The sequence below is a fragment of the Spea bombifrons genome, chromosome 2 (genome assembly GCF_027358695.1).
Source record: "Spea bombifrons isolate aSpeBom1 chromosome 2, aSpeBom1.2.pri, whole genome shotgun sequence".
Taxonomy (NCBI): domain Eukaryota; kingdom Metazoa; phylum Chordata; class Amphibia; order Anura; family Pelobatidae; genus Spea; species Spea bombifrons.
Genome location: NC_071088.1, coordinates 98,460,847 through 98,482,697, shown reverse-complemented (window position 1 = coordinate 98,482,697; position 21,851 = coordinate 98,460,847). Strand labels below are relative to the sequence as shown.

The 21,851-nt window shown below is 38.6% G+C and overlaps 1 protein-coding gene across 1 annotated transcript; it reads left to right on the top strand.

The window, feature by feature from the left end:
* Window positions 1–2,369: 2,369 nt before the first annotated feature.
* IPO5 (importin 5) lies at window positions 2,370–19,456 on the top strand. Its single transcript, XM_053455351.1, has 26 exons — window positions 2,370–2,529; window positions 5,402–5,482; window positions 5,984–6,176; window positions 7,492–7,594; window positions 7,768–7,864; window positions 8,416–8,520; window positions 8,785–8,907; window positions 9,671–9,791; window positions 10,091–10,178; window positions 10,664–10,770; window positions 11,002–11,126; window positions 11,355–11,444; window positions 11,625–11,798; window positions 12,134–12,352; window positions 12,710–12,793; window positions 13,093–13,225; window positions 13,806–13,927; window positions 14,181–14,277; window positions 14,824–14,996; window positions 15,692–15,803; window positions 15,893–15,948; window positions 16,491–16,613; window positions 16,861–17,080; window positions 17,240–17,468; window positions 17,911–18,052; window positions 18,608–19,456. Exons 1-26 carry the CDS (start codon window positions 2,449–2,451, stop codon window positions 18,692–18,694), a joined length of 3,285 nt encoding a protein of 1,094 aa, XP_053311326.1. The 5' UTR covers window positions 2,370–2,448; the 3' UTR covers window positions 18,695–19,456.
* The last annotated feature ends 2,395 nt before the right edge of the window (window positions 19,457–21,851 follow it).

Below are 21,851 nucleotides of genomic sequence, written 5' to 3'. Positions count from 1 at the left end.
GGAGAAAAAAGGTTATTTAAAAAAATAAAAAAAAATAAAAAAAACACAATAAATAATAATAAAAAAAAGTGAGCTAAGTGATGTCATTGTGACATTATTCGCATTAATAATATGTTCAAGAGGTCCCTAAGAGAACCTCTAACCATTTAAAAAAAAAAAAAAAAAAATACAAAATATATATATGTATATAAAAAAAAAATAAGAAAAAACCCATCCCATTGCCCTATCACAACATCCCTCCTGCCCCCATTCACAAATCCGTTAAGCCATAAGTATAAAAATTCTACGAATAATGTACACCTAATAGTATGTTCCCTATAAGTGCTGGAAAAGTATGGAAAATCTATATAAATTAGGTATTTCTGAAATCAGGACACCTGAATTGATAAATTTGGAGGGGATTTTCCATCACTTTCCTAATTTTGTGAGGATTCAGAGAGAAAATTTATAAAAAAATTAGGTTTTTGTTTTTTTCATTTCTGCTAGTTTTTACTAAATTTCTCATTCTAAATTTTCAGCTAATCATCTAACTATGGTATCAAAAGAAAGCTCTATCTCTCCTTGAAAAAACAATATATAGTTTACATGGGTACACTATTCACAGGAAAAGAGAATAATCGCTGAACCAACATACCGCAAAAATGGTAAAATTGCTCTGTGACTTGAAGTACCAAAACCCCTGGAATTGAAGAGGTTAAAGTGTTTGACAGTGACACATGCCCGGAGCGGTAAATTCATACATAAAGTAGAATGTGTTTTAAAATACCAGCATTTGAGAAGCCCTGGGGTGTCTATTTTTCAAGAATGGTTTGGGTTTCATGGGGTAATTTAAATTAGCCAGGTTCAAAGATCTCACAAACAGGAGGTGAGGCACAATTTTCAACATGTCAAAAAGTGGCCTTTTACCCCCCCCCATGCATGGGTGGGATTACTGTACTCTGGAGATGTTGCTAAACATATATCGGGGTGTTTGGAAGAGACATTTAGCAGGAGCTATAAATAAATTACATTGTTATACAAATATATTGTGTTATAAATATATAACTTCTGTGTGGGGGGGGGCTACAGCATGAAGGGCACAAAAAATAAAATCAGCAATTGTCACAAAGGGGTTAAAGCTATTTAATAAGCATCCTTATTTGGCGTGGCTGTCTGTTACATTAAACTATCCTTTGAAGTAACAGTTTTAGTGCCAGACAAGGAGCATAAAACAGGGATAGACAACTCCAGCCCTGAAACAATTGATCCACAGCAATAAGTAACATTTCTTTCACATTAGCTACAGAATCCTGTAACAAATACTGGCCTTTATTTATGGACACTTAAGATACTAGTGTATCATTATACTGGTGATACATCTAATAGCATACTTATTATAAAAGTTTTTTCTTTTTAAAAATAAAAGCGACACAGGGGAGCTGTTATCCAGTCCAGAAAAAGATACCACTCTCAAAAATGCATTGTTTTATTAACATTAAAACATAATAAAAAGGCAGGAGATTCGGTAGAGCTATTTAAATAGAGGAGAATATGCAACATTAAAAACACCAAAATAAAAAAAATTAATAAGACAAACGTACATAAATCTTACTGGTACAAGGGAAGATGGCCCTGCCCACGCAAAGTTACAATCTATTGGTATATGCTATAGTGAAAGTGATACTAGCATTCACCTGTATCTAGCTGACACTAACAAGCCTGATAAAGTACCGGTAATAGTATATCACAGCTACTTCCTTCCTGTGTGCAATTGCAACTTCCCGTGCTACAGTACAGTTACATGACCACGCCGCACGAACAGTTCAGCTGTAAATCCCTAACCGAAGGAAATTTCCCTCTTCATTTCCCGCGCTTTTAGACAGCCAGGATTTATATGACGTTAAAAATGCCCCCTATTTGGATTATCATAATGCTATATACCAGAGAGCCGATAACCCCGTAACCATAATGTCTAATTTTTGGTCACTATAGAGGCGCCTATCATGTAGCCAGTCTTTGGCAGATTTCTGTATTCAAATGGCTACCTAACGCTTTGCCGAATTACGCTATTACACCCGAGTCAATACTGGCAACAAGTGTCAGTGATACGGTTTTTCTCTAGTGTCTAGAGCTGTGCGCTTCCTCTACTGACGTCAGCCGCTACCCGGCATTCGGAATCGCGCTCGTAGGGTGAACCTGTCAGCCTCGGCTCAGGCAACCAATCAGGCCGCTCTCTTCGGCTTTCCGTCAGCGACCACTCGCTGGTCACTGTGACACTGGTGTAGCTTCTTTCCTTCGTCCCTGCTCCTTAACCAATGGAGAGGCCGCAGGCCTGTGGCGCGCGGGGTGTGTGAGGTCAGAGCGCGCGCCAGCGAGAAGCCCTCCCCAGCCACTCCCCTCCGAGGCTGCTCTCCGGCCCGCGCTCAGCTCTCGCCCTCTCTCTCTTTCCCCGTGTGTGGAGCGGCAGCAATGGCGGCGGAGCAGCAGCAGTTTTACCTGCTTTTGGGCAATCTACTCAGCCCGGACAACGGCACGAGGAAGCAGGCCGAGGTGAGCGGCTGACAGGGGAAGGTTAGGGACCTGGCAGCGCTCGTGGTAGTGAGGCGTGAGTCAGGCTGCTGTTGCTTAGTGCGGCCCACGTGTTAGCACAGAGCGGTACTCAGCGGTCCCCCTCCTGACTGACTGCATCCTCCCGGCCCCGAGCCATCACTTCGTCCCCCAGTTTGGGGACGCACACGCCTCTCATATATCCTATGTGGTAACCTAGTCTTTCCTGCTCACATCTATGGAGCCGGCACTTCCTTTATAACTTTATACCCTCTCCCGGGCTGGGCGCTCCTTGAGAGGCACACGGTCCCATACAGCCACTCCCGGGCCCTACACCTCTCCCCCTTTAAAGAATTTTCACTCTAAAAAATGACACGTGTCTGTATTTCTCCGCATCACACACACACTGTTGCTATAATGTCTCATCAGCTGTATGTAGGGAGGTTAACGCCTTGGGATGATAGGCCACGCCTCCTTCTGTAGGTATCGCCTCCTTGACATCCTTGTGATGATCTTATACCTAAACACCTCTTCAGTTAGCTTGCTTTTAGTATTGTTTTAGCTGTTTGCTGTGAGCGCTTATAAGTGTGTGTGTATAATATATATATATATATATATGTATGTGTGTGTGTTTCGTGGGACATAGATGTAAATATTAGTTGTTGCTGTGTCAGCTGATCAGTTCTTGGCTCATAGACTTTATTTTGACTTCCACCATATACTCCAGTAATGTTCACTTTGGACGAGCCTTTTTCTGACGGCTGTGTACGTACTCCTGCCCTTGAACTCTTGCGCTATGTAGCTTAATGCGTACGTGCCAATGATTTGTACTAAAACATGTTTCAGAGATTTATCATCACCTGCTCGCTGGTGTTTCCTTTAGCGTTTTAGGATGTATTTTAAGAAACTGTTGTAACGGATTTATTTAGTTGTAATATAGACAGTCGCCATCTGAAATTTCTGCACTCTGCTACATGTCTGGATTATTATTTGTTTTTAGTTTTTATTTTTTTTTTTTACACAATAGCGGTGGGTTAGCCAGCTTTTTGCACTTTCACTATTCTCAGTTAAACTTTTCAGTCGTTTAAAACAACTTAATCCTTTCTCAGTGGTAGGTATTGTATAGGATAGAAGGGAATCCCTTTTGAATGGTGTTGAATTCCTGTGTCTGTCTCCCTGGGCAGGCTCATTCACTCGCTCTTTCATTACTGACCTCCTCACACAGCATAGTTCAGCACATTCTTTCTTGATACAATTGGACACAAATCCTTTTTTTCTTCTTCCTCCAACCGCTTGTCTCGCTCAGTGACTTTATCTGAATACTATGTGTGCTTGTTAACCGATCGAAACAAAACGTAATCATTTATTTCCTGCCTAAAAGATATTTAATGTAAGTAACAAAATAGTCTCGAGTTCCAAAAGGATAGGGTGTTATATATAATGTATACATTATTCATATGATAGGTGCTGCAGCATTCCTAAAATAGTTTTAATATGGTATCCTGATTTATTACAACATACTAAGCTTTATGTCTATATGTTTATGAAATTATAAATTACTAGCAGTTTTAGGATTTAAAACATTAAAAGTGTTCTCCGCTCAATAGGCCTAGTCACGCTCAGATAAAATGTGCCCTTTCACTAGTCAAGTTATCAGTCAAAGGGATATTGGGCATATGATAGTGGGTACTTTAACTATGTAAGCCTTTTTTGTTATGCTATATGCGTTATATAGATCTTATGTACTTGGCTTTTGCTTAACTTTTGATGGTGATGGCAAATTATATAATTTCAAAGGCTGTCAAACTGTAAAATAATTAATTTTAGAATACTCACACGTGTGAATTATTGGCATGTGCGCGGTAAGTACAACGCAGAAATATAGAGTCGGCAGATGAGTGAAAATTATTTATTACATACATCAATTCAAGTCAATTCAAATCAAGTAAAGTATGAAAATACCAGCCTTTTGACTGAACTTGACTTAGTTTGCCTCTTTCTTTCACGCTCGTTGTTTAGAGGAAGAATATTATGTTAATGTTTAAGATGAGTGTGTTAGTAGCATTCTTATTTGTATTTGGGTGCATCCTAATCCAGAACATGTGAGCCGTGTAAACAACTTCCAGGCGGTTGAATAAACCTGTTTCTCTTTGGCATCTGTTTGCGCCTCTGACAGCCACGCTGAGTTCCTGTTAATCTCGGCAAAGCTAGAATGTGAACATGACATTGTCCTCACTTCTAGCACTATAAGCTTTAAGTGTCATGGCGTGCGTTTATGTCGCTGGGAAAACGCTCTTGTGGGGGTGTGGAGTGCCGTTCATGGAAAGTTATCCATTAGTATGGATAGGAAAAATAGCTTCAAACTGTCCAGGGCCACTGTTGACCATTTATTTCCCCTTAACATGTTTTTCTGGAGGATTGCTTGGCAAAATTGTAAATATCTGCGTTGCCACATGGAAAGCCCATGTTAATGAACACAATGTTGGGTATAGCATTGGTTAAATAAGGTGTTTTATATGGCTTTAACAACAATGTGTAAGTTATGAGCTCACAATCTTAGGTTGTCAGAAGACCTAGTGATTCTCAGTGTTAATTGCAGAAGTTGTGTGTTTTTGGGTATATATTGCTTGTGTACGTTCATTCTTATACTCTAAAACTAGCCCTGTATTACATGTTACATTTTACATGAATACGCCTATGTAACATTATACCTAGGCCTGGATGTTATTTGGGAGGCGGTTGTCCTAGATTTAACCTTTTCTTTTCAATTTGTTGATAATAAAAAAACACAAACCTGAATATTCTGCGTTTTCAGATATTGCAGAGAGTTAAGGTTTGTATGATTCACGTTAACGCATAACTTTCACTTTTTCAGGAAACTTATGACAGTATCCCTGGTCCATCCAAGATCACTTTCCTATTGCACTCCATCAGAAATGCAGGTGCTGCTGAGGAGGTATGTTCTTGTAGAAACATATGTTTCTGCATTGCTTTTGTCTCTCAAAATGCAGTATTAGTCACCCGACTGTGTCCTATAACATGCTTAAGCATAATGCCTGTTTTATTGGTGAATATTTAATGTACCATATGAATGTTTCCTGTCTGTAGAAAATGTTAATTATGTATACGCCTTTAAAATGCAGTATTGTCTGCTTACACCAGAATAAGAATTGTCCTCAAGTCAAGTTGACTTGGACCCTGACCCTATAAAATAATTTAAAAAAAAAAATGAATAGAAACAGTGTTGGCATGTCAGACCCATGACCCACCAATCGGACAATTCTGTTACATGCCTCCTCGTTTTTATTTTTAAGGTTATAAAAAAATGCTGTTGTCAGCATCTGCCCCAATACTGTCTTTGTTAGACAATTACTTTGATAATGTAATATCCTTGTTTACATAAAGTGGGGCATATTGGGCGAGTGTTTGCTTTTATATAGTAGATTTTCTTTTCCAGGCAAGACAAATGGCAGCTGTTCTTTTGCGGCGGCTGTTATCTTCCTCCTTTGAAGAAGTCTATCCGTCACTCCCTGCCGAGGTCCAGGATGCAATCAAAAGTGAACTGCTGCTTGTCATTCAGTTGGAAGCTCAGTCTAACATGAGAAAAAAGATCTGCGACATCGTTGCAGAGTTGGCTAGAAATTTAATTGGTAAGTGTCCAGATTATATATATGTATCACTGTCAAATCACAAAAAACACTTTGGCCAATCGCAAAATGCTCTGTAGGGAGATGCATCAGGACTGCCTTGGGCCTGACCCCGGGCAGTGTCCCATTCGCCGTCATCCACTATGGATATGGCATATTATGTCCTATCTTGGTCTGCTGCATGAGAGGCACGTAGTAGTAGTAGTAGTAGTAGTAGTAGTAGTAGTAGTAGGTACTGATTAGGTACAGTCCTCAGTCTATATAAGTTGATTCAAAGTGGAGTGTCTGATCTCCCCATGGAGCCGTGGCAATGTGCCCCCAATGTGCTACAGATGTGCTGCCACCCAAGCCAGACTTTGCAATTTTGGATTATCTATACCATTTTCAGAGTTTTCACTCTGCTTTTATTTGTATTTTTTACATGTTTAAAAGTCATCCCAAATAAGTTTGTAGAGCGGTGCCTTTATATATATACTTTTCCACAACAATTTATTTTTTTACTAAAGTATTTTATGCTCCCTAAACTTAGTTCATGTGATGCAGGGACATGGGTTATTGCAAAGGGAAGATGGAGTCTTTAGTTGTAGATGATATATTATTGGGTCAATGTAAAAAAATTCTCATGTATTTAGTTTATTCTAGTAGACTTTATTATCCCAACTTCTGCTAATTGGTTTTGAGTTCCTCTAAAATAAACAAGAATTCAAACTAGTTTGGGTTATTTGTTCTGGAACTCTTCTCAACTTGGCATATCGAGTTGGAGTTTAGTTAAATTTCAGCTCTATTTTCAGAGGAATAGAAAATATCTATGGATTTTCAGATTTTTTTTTTCTAAATATAATTTTTGTATAAATTGGTAATGCTTTTGTGGTTGGATCATAGTGTTGTAAGTATTCAGTTCAATTTTAACAGACTTCATTTGCTACTTTGTACTGGATAAGCCGGTGTACAGTTGATGAGCCACCTATTGAAAGACGTCCTTTCCTTGCAGCTTTTATATTAAAACTATACCAAGCGATCAACTGGGAAATTCCTGGGATTAATGTTTCCGTTAAGAGCCGTATCACGGTTAGCTATCGGATAACTGGACGCATAGGGTGTGCAAGGGTCAATGACAAGCTGATTAAGATGTAGATGTAAAAATGAGTTTAACTTGTGTGTGTGTGTGTGTATATATATATATATACACACACACTCTTTTGAAATGCAATGTAACTATAACTACAAGCCAAGATGCCTTTGCTGGATTTGAATTCTTAGTGTTGCTCAAAAGCCAAGGATTCCCACATTTATTTATTTTTTCCCTTTTGTTAAACAGATGATGATGGCAATAACCAGTGGCCTGAAGCTTTAAAGTTCCTGTTTGATTCTGTGAGCTCTCAAGATGTTGGACTTCGTGAAGCTGCCCTTCACATTTTCTGGTACTGTGAATAACAATTGTATTCCTGTAAGCTCCTACACAGTCCTTAAACATTTAGAACAATGTTTCAAAATGCAACATGAAATTTCAGCAGATAGACGTTAAAGTGGCTTTGTACCTATCTATCCAACATCTATATATATATCCAACATATATATTTATAATCTGTTTCAGGAATTTTCCAGGAATATTTGGAAATCAGCAACAACATTACCTAGATGTCATCAAAAGAATGCTTGTGCAGTGCATGCAAGACCAGAATACCCCTGTGGTAATTACTTTTTATTTCAGTATGTTGCATTTTCAAATGTCCTCAGAACTTAGTCATGTGACAACCTGATTTGTAGGAGGAAAAACATAATGATCCCATTTTCCCCCGTATTTGTATTTTTAATGAAAAAGCTCAGACTGATATGTTCTAACTCACCAAGGATACCTAGGGCCAATTGTGAGGTGTTTTTACGGAAGCAGCAGTAAAGTGATGCAACTAATATAGACAAATTAGGACCTGGCATAGACCACATGAACAATAAAAAAGGTGTTATCTGTCCACAAATTATAGTTATTCTGCATATTTGTAAAAGTCTGTGATTCTGTGCATTCAGTTGTGTTTCTTCCCCAAAGTGCTTTGGTCAGGGGCAGGTAAAACAGCCTTCTATTGGGTTTTCTAATGTCACCACCGCAACTCCCCCCCCCCTTAGAAGGTTTACAAGATGCATTCTGAATAATAAGTATAAAGCTATAGTTCACAGAACAAAGAAATCAACTCGAGCAAAAATGTTCTATTTGTTTGTACCTTGAACACTTGACTTTTCCTTACAGATCAGGACCTTGTCTGCCAGGGCCGCTGGCGCATTTATACTAGCCAATGAACACAACGTCCCTCTGTTGAAACATTTTGCAGACTTGTTACCTGGAATCTTACAGGTAAGAGCTTGTAAAGAAAACCCGATCAGTCATTTTAGATCACTCTAACTTTATTTCTGGGAACCTTTTAATAATTACACAGATTTAAGTGCTGTCTTTCTCTCAGGAACGTTTTCAATACTTTCAGTTTGTGGTTTCTTGTTCAGATAACAATTGCATTAACATGTTAAATGGTAACACTTGTATGTATTTTTCAAATTCTATTCCCACGTTGGCCGTTTACAGTTGTTTTATTTAGTTTTCTTCCCTTTTTTATTATAATAGGCTGTTAACGAGTCCTGTTATCAGAATGACGACTCTGTCCTGAAATCGTTGGTTGAAATTGCAGACACTGTTCCAAAGTTTTTGAGACCACATTTGGAGGCAACCTTGCAGCTGAGCTTAAAGGTAGTGTAATGTTTCACAAAAGAAAAAGGATAAAAAAAATGCTAAAGGGACACTTCAGCAGTCATATGCACTTTTTGTGGTGTTCTTTTGCAAATGCATGGAGGATACTGCAGTTTCCTCCACACCCTTGCTATTTTACATACGGGATATGTTTGGCCAAGCACATCTCGCATGTGAAATACTTACACTCCATTGAACCCCAAACCTGGCTTGGTGACCATGGTGGATGTCTATTCAGGCATGAGCATGCTCGGCACTTTACTGCCATAGATTGGCTTCTTCAAGCTGCCAATCGGTGGCAAGAAATGGGCCAGGGAGGAGTAGGGTAGCTACAGTCACAAAACTTAAACTTCTAGGTCAGGAAAGTGTTTATTTCATTTTGAAGTACTCACAAAGTACTTTAATATGCATTATTCTTTTACACCCTAATCATGCTATTTTAGTGAATAAGCAGCCGAGAATCCAATTGATAAAATGCTCACCCTAGCCTTTCTTTGCCTCTCTCTGCCTCGCAATCCGTGTGAAGCAGAGAGAGGCAGCAATCAATCAATGTATCACCTAGCAATGTGGCCACGTGCGTGTTGACTCCTTTGCTGCTAATCGCAGCCGCAATCTGCAGCCATACAATCTGTGATAGTAGCGAGTGATTGGTATTACGCTGGGGCGTAATATGACTTCTGTCCTTAAGGAGTCAATGGGATTGTTGGGATATTAAGCTGCCACTTTAAAACATGATTTCTGATGACTAATTTCTCGTTTGCAGCTTTGTGCAGACAGCAGTTTGAACAATATGCAGAGACAACTGGCCCTTGAAGTTATTGTGACCCTTTCTGAAACAGCAGCGGCAATGCTGAGAAAACATACCAACATTGTTGCACAGGCCAGTAAGTATCAAATTTAAAGTAACAACAATATTGGTGGTATATATTCTTTCAGGTTCTACACGCCAATATTGTGTTATTAGCCCCCTCTTGCTGTGAATGTTTTACTATTGTGAGGACATTCTGTAAATGGAAATTTGAGTTTAAATCAAGTTTAGGTGAAAGATTAGTAAATGAAGGGGAGATGTGATGTTTCTTCTCGTGGTACAGTGCTGTACAAATAAGCAAATCTGTGCTGCATGAACATTGTTTAAATGATGCCTGTTTTCCTAGATAGGCTAGTTTTGAGTATTATTTTATAGTTCCACAGATGTTGGCGATGATGGTGGATTTAGAAGAAGATGATGACTGGCCAAATGCAGATGAATTGGAAGATGATGATTTTGACAGGTACCAGTGATTTATCATGTGTTTGTTTGAAATCCACAGTCTTTGAGACTCTATCATTTCCATAGTTTACTTTCCCAGAAACTCATTTCAGGTGGCATCTCTTCACCTCAAGTGCATTAAGTTGCTTTTATTTCAGTGTATGACTGCGTTCAGAACTGAACCTGGTGCCAAGATAATCTGATGTGCCTATGCTTGGAAGTAAGATGGGCCAAGCAACTCTGTAAAATGTTTCAAATGGAAATGAATGCTTAAGGGAAGATAATACAACTATAACTTCAAACAAACTGGATGTGTCAGCATCTGCATGTCTGTTTTCATAAAACTATCGACTAACTTTGTGTCGTGTATGTGTTATGTGTGTGTGCGCGCCTCTTGTGGACACCTGGACCTCAGTTATTCTTTTTCACCTGCCTCGTTTTTCAATACCTGACCTCTCGTAGAAGGTCAAGCCTCATGTAAAAATTAAAATACCCATCTATTTCCAGCAATGCAGTAGCTGGTGAAAGTGCTTTGGACAGAATGGCCTGCGGTCTGGGTGGAAAAATTGTTCTTCCCATGATTAAGGAACACATAATGCAAATGCTTCAAAACCGTAAGTGCACACAGTGTAAACTGTTGAATTGTGCTTTGCTTACACATTAGAGGTGTTTGTATGGAGTTAGCATTTGTGACAATTTATCTTTACATGTTAAAATTACTCATGACTTTCTATAAGAATGTGGCAATTGCCCACAAGCTCGAAGTAGAAAAATAAATGGTGTGAATTGCATTTTATAAATGGTAATTTTCTAATTGTAACCTTATTTCCTTGTGTTCATTGCAGCTGACTGGAAGTATAGGCATGCTGGTCTCATGGCATTATCTGCCATTGGTGAAGGTTGTCACCAACAAATGGAGGGTATCCTTAATGAGATGGTCAACTTTGTGTTACTTTTCCTACAAGACCCTGTAAGTCCGTTTTTTGTTTTGTGGTGTGATTGATGGATAGAGTTCTGTGCTTGCACTCAGCCCTTGTGCACCTATGTAAAACATCTGCCCCTGTGCAGTCTACTTAAATTCTCAAGTGTCTTACAATGTATAATTTTATTTAAAGGTGCCTAACTTTATATACATGGTAAAGAGGCTGCGTATGGAAGAACATTGTTTTGTGACTTTATTTTTAATTTTGTGTTTCAGCATCCAAGAGTGCGTTATGCTGCCTGTAATGCTATTGGGCAGATGGCAACTGACTTTGCACCAGCTTTCCAGAAGAAGTTTCATGAGAAGGCAAGAAACCACTGTGTGCCCATTCGTACAGCCCCGTAGTAGCAAATGTTCATGTTTTATTAGCACCTAGAATTCTATTAGCGGTAGAGCCATTTTGGTATAAATGGTATTCCAGTTCAGATGTTTCATCCTTAATCACTTTGCAAAAAGCTTTGTTGACATGAATTGTAATTATTACAGGTCATTGCAAGCCTGCTGCAGACCATGGAGGACCAAGCCAACCCACGTGTCCAGGCTCATGCAGCGGCTGCTCTTATCAACTTTACTGAAGATTGTCCAAAGTCACTTCTCATTCCTTATCTGGATAACCTAGTTAAGCATTTACACACGACCATGGTGGTCAAACTGCAAGAAGTAAGTTCTAAAAATGAAGATTACTGTGAAATCTAGGATCTTGGCTTATTTGTTTTCCTGTTACCATTCATTTCTTCTGCTGAAAATGGGTATATGTGCTAATCACCAACAATGGGACATGTGCTTACTGCGGCAGGTGTCTTACCTGCATCCTCTGTACAGTGTATTTGTTTTCTTTCCCAAACACAAATATTTAGTCATATGCTGCTTTTCTAAGTCAAGATTTTTTTTTAACATTTACTATTCTTGTTTGAATGCTTTTTCACATGTTTTATTTCTAGTGCACAATATGCGTTGTTTTCGTTTGTGTAAACATCTGTGTTTCTTTGTTCCAGCTGATACAGAAGGGCACCAAACTGGTCCTGGAGCAGGTTGTGACCTCCATAGCCTCTGTAGCAGACACAGCAGAGGAGAAATTTGTACCCTACTATGACTTGTTCATGCCCTCTCTAAAACACATAGTGGAAAACGCTGTGCAGAAGGAGCTCCGACTTCTGAGAGGAAAAACCATAGAGTGCATTAGTCTGATTGGTCTTGCTGTTGGGAAGGAAAAGGTAGGAGCAATACCTTAAAAAATGCATGTTAATATGGCATGCTGCTATTGTACATACTGAATAAACGACTAAGGGAAAGAAATGAGAATATTGCCATTGCCACTTCATAATTCACAGCCTTATGCATGTCCTCCTTTCCTAATCTTGGTTTGACTTTTTGAGACGCATTTGTTAAGTGCTTCTTTGAACAAGACCCAATGTTCTTATATCAATATGAGATGGGAAAGCTTTGTAATAAGTCTAGTCACTATAGTGTTTACCTTTGGGGTGACCAGTAAAGATGTCTAATATCAATATTGCCCTTTATTATTGTACGACTTGATATTAGGTGCATTTCAACCATTTATTCTCTTTCAGTTCATGCAAGACGCATCAGATGTTATGCAACTGCTGCTAAAGACACAAACCGACTTCAGTGACTTGGAAGATGATGATCCGCAGGTAAGTTCTTTATTTTAAGAGTAACTTGAACCTGTATTGTGTTTTGTTTTTTTTGTTTTTTTTATTTATTTTTTTTCTGTTTACACTACAAAAACAGAATATATAATCTGTTATAAGCTATAGCAGAATCAAATGTCTGTTCAAAAGGTTTATTTAACTGTGATTAATATTAGCTCCCTGAAGTTGGTACCCTTTGAAGCCACTTTATTTAGGATTATAATAAGGAAAAGGCCAGGGTTACAAATAAGAATCCTTTCTTTAAACATTGTTTATATTCAGTTTTTTTCTTCTTCTTCTAGATATCATATATGATCTCAGCATGGGCACGAATGTGCAAGATTCTGGGCAAGGAGTTCCAGCAGTACCTTCCTGTGGTTATGGGGCCTTTAATGAAAACCGCATCTATTAAACCTGAAGTGGCTCTTCTTGACAGTGAGTTATCCCTCCTCCAAAGGCATGATTCCCCCAAATTCCCTAAAGTGTACTAGGCCTGGTCCCTGCCCTCAAGAGCTGGGATACTGCACTGAACCCTGTACTGAGTGCAAGCTGCTGTGGAATCGGGCAACAACAGTAGTTTATTTGCATGTGTATATGTGTACTTATGTATACGTATGGTGCTAGAAAAGGGAATTCTTCATTAAATGGATTATCATTTATATTTTCCAAATGTTTAATCTACTGAACAAAACTTTGCAATCCTGTTAATGACCTTTATAATGGGACATATATAATATTAAGGGAACCGTAGATGGTGGAGCATTTACCTAGAAGGTAGAGGGTGGAATGACCGAAACACTAAATATATTGAACATGACTGGGGGAAATAAAAACTGGCTCCTAAATCCAAACCGTATTTTTACCCTTGTCATACACTATTGCATTAGTGTGTGTAGATTTTACTATTTTGTAAATGTACACTCTAGTTGTTTTGTGCTCTGTTTCTGTGCCTGTCCAGTTTTGTTTTATTTTTCATATAAATTGACCCATTAAAATAAGTATTCATTTTTGTTAGCGCAAGATATGGAGAGTATGAGTGAGGATGATGGCTGGGAATTTGTCAACCTTGGTGACCAGCAAAGTTTTGGCATTAAGACTGCTGGACTTGAAGAAAAAGCCACAGCCTGTCAGATGTTGGTAAGTATCCAACAATACAAACAGCCGATGGTGCCTGAATGCCCAATGACACAGAGACTCTCCTACATAATGTTTACATTTTTGGAGCACGCTTTCCTAATCAGTTCTGCTTACTATTTGCCCGTTTAAAATATGTTCCTCAGGATATCTGAATCGGTACATATCACCAGCTATTTACCAAGTAACCCATTACCTCCTCCCCTTTTACCTACCGTGAATTGTAAAGCACTTACGATTGATTTATTTTTCTTAGGTTTGTTATGCCAAGGAACTGAAAGAGGGATTTGCCGATTACACAGAACAAGTTGTGAAGCTTATGGTCCCGTTGCTTAAATTCTATTTCCATGATGATATCCTTTATAATACTATATCAACATAGTATGAGTGCTCCTTCAGGGTCAGGTGGTTTAAAGAGATTTTTTTTTGTCAATTTTACCATATGTTGATTCAACCACGTCTGCCCTTTTCAATGAATAGTGTACCCACACAAACTATATATTGTTGTTTAGATGGACAGATGGGGCTTTTCATCTGGTTCTCATTATTTGTGTAGTCCAACATTTTAGTATGATTTACTTATTAAAAAAAAAAAATAGAGAAAATGATATACAGATATTTCTATATAGCCCGACAACTTTTCTGTTAAATGTATATTATATATTTAACGTGAAGGAAAAGCCCATTGGGTTGGCCCTTAACAGCCCATTGTGTAGTGAAATTTGTGCACCGAATCTAATGAACATTTAACTTTATGAGGACCTATTTGGAAGCAGTGATGTTATTACTAGTAATCTTATCAAATCACTTTCCCGTTTTTTGATCGTGATTTTCCACGCTTCTCTAACATTGTTTGTTGGGTGCCCCGATGCTTTCATTGCCCTTAACCATCATTATACGTGTTCGGGTTGCTGCTGCTGAGTCGATGCCTCTGCTTTTGGAGTGTGCCAGGGTGCGTGGCCCAGAGTATTTGACACAGATGTGGCATTTTATGTGTGATGCTCTGATTAAGGGGATCGGGACAGAGCCGGATTCAGATGTGCTGTCAGAAATAATGCATTCTTTTGCCAAGGTAAGTACATGTATTTAATGTAATCTTTCTTCATTTGAAATAAAGCTATGTTAAATGAAAGCGTTTTGAGTGATAACATTCCCTTGAATGTGCTTTTACTGTGGCCTCATAATGCTAGGTGTCTTAAGTTACTGATTCTTGTGTTCGCTTTAAAAGAACGGTCTTTGTAAGTACACCACACTAGGAACTTCCATAGGGCTGTTACAGTTAAGGCAATTAACATTTTTAAAGACACAGAGAGGGAGGCCCTTCTTACATGAGCTTAGAATATACTACTAAATATGCATTCCTAACCCATTAAACACCAAATATAAATAATGCAGCTTCAGAGCTAAGACCCCTTGTTTTAACCCCTTGGAACTCTTAGCAGGTATGAATGCATGCGTGCTACTGAGGGGATGCATTCAGCCAAACGTGTCGCCTGCGTTACACATAGTTGAGGGTCGGAAAAGAGCAAATACACAGTGGAAATTCGTTTTGTTTTGTTCCCACTGATGCCAGTGCAGTATGGGTTGAGATCCCTTTAGTGACCTCTCATACATTTTTTTTCTATGCCAGTGTTGTCATGGTGACATCACTGGGTTTTAAGGATGTGGAGAGTTGTGTCCTAAGGGGACTGAAAGGGTTTAATGGCTGGTTTGTCCTTTTAAGTCAGTTCTTATTAATATATTAATCCTGTGTCTTAATGTTGCCAGTGCATTGAAGTAATGGGAGATGGATGCTTAAACAACGAACACTTTGAGGAACTTGGGGGTATACTTAAAGGCAAGCTAGAAGAGCACTTTAAAAATCAAGAGCTTCGGCAAGGTATGGTGTTTACGGCTAAATGTTTACGCGATTTCAATATTTTTTCAACTTTTTCCGGCTTCTTAAAATTGTAATTACCTTTTTCTTAGTGAAAAGACAAGACGAAGACTATGACGAAGAAGTTGAGGAGTCCTTACAAGATGAAGTACGTTTTGTGTTCTGCAATTTGTCAATCTTGTGTTTTTTGTCCTCAGTAAATGTATGTTAGTATTTTTGCAGTTCAGATTTCCCTGGGATTTGCTATCCTTTTGTTGAACTCTTGTACAAATGCTTTGTTTTACCCAAAGTATTTTCTATATATTAAAAATGGTATTTCTCCTTTATTTAAAATATATATTTGTGTGTGCATATATAATATATATACATACACATGTCTCAGAAATGCATTTCTGTGCATAATACTATCAATATTTAAGTGTTAAGTTTAATGTGTAGAATGCCAGATTCTGTAGCACTATCTGGTAAAATATGAACCTGACTATAGCATGAAAATGCATTGTCATTCTTCTGGCTGTAAAGGAGATGATGGCTCTGCTCTTCTTATCTTTGATTCTATAAACGGAGTTTGTTTTTTCTGTAGAATTGCAATTAGTAGCGGTTATAATCTTCAAACACTGTACCATTTTTGTATCCATGTGTATTATAATGTAACACATGAATCATAAATTCTGCTTTTATTTCTTGCAGGATGATAATGATGTTTACATCTTGACTAAAGTGTCAGACATTTTGCACTCAATATTCAGTAGCTACAAGGAAAAAGTTTTACCATGGTTTGAGCAGTTGTTGCCATTGATTGTAAATTTAATTGTGAGTATTCATTTAAAGACTTCATCTTGTTAAATCTGGTTGGGTTGTGTCTTAAGGAAAGGGGGATTTTTCCTTGTTTAAGAAAATGCGTGATTTAATTTACTTTCTGGCTTTAAGGTTAATCTGTTTCTTGATAGAGCGATTGGCTCCCTAAATTAGTATTTATTTCCATTACTTTTCATGTCCTGTTATCACCAGTTCTTCTAAAATGTTCTGTTAATGTGATTTTGATTATTTTCTCTTCCAGTGCCCTCATAGACCTTGGCCGGATAGGCAGTGGGGTCTCTGCATCTTTGATGATGTAATTGAACATTGTAGTCCTTCTTCCTTTAAATATGCTGAGTACTTCCTGAGGCCCCTGTTGCAGTCTATCTGTGATAACAGCCCCGAGGTTCGACAAGCAGCTGCTTATGGAGTTGGTGTGATGGCACAGTTTGGAGGTGACAACTATCGTCCTTTCTGTACAGGTATGTCGACCTAAAGAGGTACAGGATATATAGAAAGTATGGCTGCTAATAAGTGTAAACTAGTAAGCCAGCATGTTTGTGTTTCATTCATTATATGGATTTGTTATTTGCAGACATTATTGTATTTTATTTATTTTATCTATTTTTTTGTGATTTTAGAAGCTCTTCCTCTTCTTGTTGGGGTTATCCAGGCTGCTGACTCAAAAACCAAAGAAAACGTAAATGCAACAGAAAACTGCATCTCCGCAGTCGGAAAATTCATGAAGTTCCGATCTGATTGTATTAATGTCGAGGAGGTGCTACCCCATTGGCTGTCATGGCTGCCCCTTCATGAGGACAAAGAAGAAGCTGTTCACACATTTAACTTCCTGTGTGACCTAATTGAAAGGTAAAATAAAATTATAGAAAAGATTCTGCTACTTTGTCATAAAATTAGGCAAGTGTTTGAACTCTTTCAAATACAAGCTTGTGAATTTCTTGACACATTATTATTTCTTATTGTCTTTTATATAGCGCCATCAAATTCTGTAGGGCTGTACAATGGGTAGACAGGACATAAGTAGTATTTAACATAACAATTCGACTTACAGAAACAACAGGTGAGGAGGACCTTGCACAAAGATCTTACAATCCAAAGTTTAGTTATATTTAGGGCTATCAGATGTTCCCTCAAATTGTAGCAGCAGTCACTAACCCCATGCTACAGTGGCTTATTTTTTGGTTGCTAAGGCAAATCTGGATAATTATCGTCTTTCTTTTGTTACCATTTGCTGCAGTTTATTTGAATATGTATATATATTTTTTAACTTTTATTTTGCTTTTCTTCACAGTAACAATCCAATTGTACTAGGACCCAACAATTCAAACTTGCCTAAAATATTTAGTATTATAGCAGATGGCGTGGTCCATGAATCTATTAAGAAAGAAGACATATGTGGCAAACGGCTTGTTAATGTAGTTCGACAAGTTCAGGTGAGTACAAAGCTGTTTAGATTACATATATATATATATTCTGGTTTAAATGGTGTGATATCTGTAGATGGTTAGAATCTAATTGTCTGGTTTACATGGATGCCATTGCATTTTAGTGGAGCATTTATTGTTCATTGGAGTTAGAAATTTAATCCATATGCATTTAACTTGAAAATAAGGTGGAACATAAACTACACAAGAATAACAGTGTGGGTTACATTTATATTCAACACAGATGTATGTGCATATATAACGTTAAAAGAATGTCCAGATATTTTATTTGCACTGAACTTCATTTATACATCATCCATGCAAATATATATATATATATTAGCATCTTTCTCACCATCTACATGGAAATTGACTAGATTTGGAAAATGCAGGTCATGATCAAGCGACAGATTCCTGAAATGTTCTAGTAAGAGTTGCATATCCATATTAACTGATCTGTTCTATGTTGTGAACCTCAGCATCTTTCCATTACAGCTCTGACCTATTTATGAACACATGCCCAGCTGAATTTGTACTTACTGGTTTCTGGATACTTTCTTGCAGGCTTCAGGAGGACTGTTTACAGAATGTGTATCACAACTGAATGCGGCCCAGCAGAAAGCATTGCAGGACCTGCTTAGCACTGTGTGAAGGCCTCTTGCTACCATGAATTAGGACAACTTAACATCAAATAAACGTACCTCTTCTGTTTAGGTTTCTTTGTTTTGTTTTGAGAGCAGTAGTGCTTTATAGGCCATTTTTTCTGCAGGCCATATAACGGGGCTGGGAGAAAAGCACTGTATCCCAGACGGAGAGATGTTAAATGGATACTTCCCAACAAGAATGACGATTCCTGCAGATCTACAAACTCAGAAAGAATTATTTTTTTCTATCCTATGTCTACTCTCCTTTCACTTCTGTGACTAGGACGAAGAGGCTTTAAATTGTCTCAAATGCCATTGAATTAGGCGTCTGTGTGCTATAGGAAGGTCTTTATACAAATGGACCTTTAATCCCACACAATGAAGGGCCAATAAGGGATACCACTCACCCCGTTCTGGAGACAGTTGTTTGAGAAGCTTATTAGTTGCACAATACGATGTTATAATCGTCAAGACAGATTTTATCTTCAACAGAGTGTTAACCCAACTCTGCACTAAGTGCAGGATAGAAAGAAAATGTTATGCCCTATGAAATCCAAACCCAAAGGCTTTAGAAAAAGGAAGCTTCCATGAAGTCCATTTTGACATCAATATATTTTGAGTTTTTTGTGTTTTTATTCCACCCCTCTGACACAGAAGATGTATGGATTGATACAGGAAAATCATTTAGTTTCAGACCCTTGAATGTGAAATGTCTTTTGGCATGTCTGGCAATACCACCTTCACTCTTCAATAAACAATATTGAAATAACCACCAGCCTTTGCATACATTCTATGCTGTCTGACGTTATTCTCATTTGATTGTTATCCCAATTGCTCTCACGGGGAACTCGTAACTATCTTTTTTTTTTTTTTTTTTTAAATAAAATTCTGTATGTTAAACAGATGTAAATGCAGTAGAGTGACCTCTACTAATGGAGAACGAATATTTATTTTTGCTAGCTATTCTTAGGTCTTGTGATTCCTGCTATATAACGACTTGCCTGGTACAGGCTACTAATGATAACGGCCTTTAGGCTCACTAATGTAACAAAAGGTAATATAAAAAATGAATTCTGCTTTAATGTGCATTTTCAAATATCAGTATAGTTAAACAATGATTTGTTTAGAACTTGAGTTTGTTTCCATAACTCTAGTGTATTAACTCTAGTGCATTATTCTTGCAATTTATACATATCAACCAAATATATGCATTTATTTTGCATACAAAGAAAAAAAAACGAATACTTAAAAATAAAGTATGCTTTTAAATTGGCTTAACTACTTTTCCTTACAATTTTGTTGACTTGTGCTTGGCAAGAATGTGTATTAAGTTTCTGTGTTTCATATATGTTTAAAAAAAAAAAGCAAAGCTGTCCTATTTTGATACTGGTGGTGAATGTCGTGAAGCGTATTGTCATGTTTGCATCAGTAAGGTTTTGCTGCAATATAGTCTAAATGCAGAATATATCATCATTAGCTCACCAAACGGCTCCCAGAATTTGAACCCAATAGAAATCAGAATGATCTATTTAACACCCTGCACGTGGACAGTTCATATGGAGTTTGAGTAAAGATAATAAATACTCTTGATCAAAGAAAAAAACATTTTCAGCATGCAAATCAGACATTCTACATAATTGGCTCAAATAAAATAAAGAAAAAATAGAACCATGTAGGTAAATTTATATAAGCAGCTATTTTATGCGACTGGTACAAGAACGTATGCCTGATCAGCTATCGCCTCCTAAGCTTCGATGGTGTCGCTGAAATGCCTCAAACACCCACCCTATGATGCGATGTGACCACAACCGCCACTGCAAGAGATGTTCCCACACACAAGATGGGGGTGCGTCCTTTAAGAAAATAACCAAGGTTCCAAGAGGGTCTCTCAAGACCCTCCAGAGAATGCTGGCTCCCCTTGGAGGTTGAATACAGCATTCAACCATGCAAGTCAGTGGAGCCCAGCTTTCTAATCACAATGTGATTAGTAAAATTTTACAATCTAAAAAATGGCGCTGTATTTTCCCAAAATTCCTGACAGGGAAAGAGTTAAATAAAAGCAGCTCAAATACCCAAGGAGTTTGATGTGTTATATTGCATTGGCCAGCTTCAAAGATACCCAAAATAGCACATGGGGCAGATTTGGGGGAAAAATGGTTTTAAAATAGCAAAACGCTACCTGTATTTATTGCCCAATAACTTGCGGAAAAAAGCAAAAAAACATTGGGTATTTCTAAACTAAATAAAAGTCAGAAAAAGTGTTTTTCGATTTTCAACGTTTTTTTTATAGGAAAAAAGATAAGATCAAAAATAGTATCTGAAGAAATCCCTTTAGAGACGAGGGAATGGAGAAATGGTAGGGGTGAATGTGCACAAGAAGGAGAAATTGGCTTCTTCAGTTGTCTCCACCATCCTCCTCAGGGGACACCAACTAGAGCCCTGCGTGGGACGGCTTTTTTAATCCTGCCTGCTCCTGCTGATTTTTTGCCCGCTCCCCCAATGTGGGTGTTCTACTCCCGCCACATTTGTGGCCAATCACGCCCCCACCTCCTTACCTGAACTGCAGATTTCCCACGCAGTCCCGCAAGGCTGCCCTCGAGTTGCTCCCTCACAGCGTCTCTTCTCTTGCTCCTCCATGGAACAAGGCAGAGTCACAGGAAGTGACATCACATCACGTGACTCTGTTTTGTTCCTTGGCGGAGAAAGACAGGAGACACTGTAAGGGAGCAGCGAGAAGGCAGCCTTGCGGGACTGAGCGGGATTTCCGGGACCCGCAGGTACAGTGCCTGACCGCTCGCTCCCGCCCGCAGCACCAGCAAAACCGCCCGTGCCTGCAAGTTTTTTGGTGGGTCCTGCGGGACCCGCCTCCCAATGCAGTCCTCTAACACCAACACACCTGAGAACTTGTGGGCTCCAGCTACATGTAGCCTACTCTTGCGGGACGGGGCCAGGACTGCCGTTGCTGCTCATGTAGTGCCTGGCTAGGCATATCTAGCCGGTGGTCCACACTGCAGCACACATTCTGACTGGGTCAACAGACTGGGTGAGTATGGAGCGATGTTGGCCAGATGGCCAGTCTAGACCATGGAAGGAGAGGTACAGTAAAGAGACAGGGAGACATTCTGGGGGGGAAATGAGAGAGAGAATGAAAGTGTGAGAGAGTG

Bases quoted from the DNA above. Each gene is read 5' to 3' on its own strand.
- IPO5 (XM_053455351.1), top strand. From the start codon at position 2,449: ATGGCGGCGGAGCAGCAGCAGTTTTACCTGCTTTTGGGCAATCTACTC. The intron at 6,177-7,491 runs GTAAGTGTCCAG...TTTGTTAAACAG, and splicing joins GTTGGCTAGAAATTTAATTG to ATGATGATGGCAATAACCAG. The intron at 14,278-14,823 runs ATATCCTTTATA...CCATCATTATAC, and splicing joins TAAATTCTATTTCCATGATG to GTGTTCGGGTTGCTGCTGCT.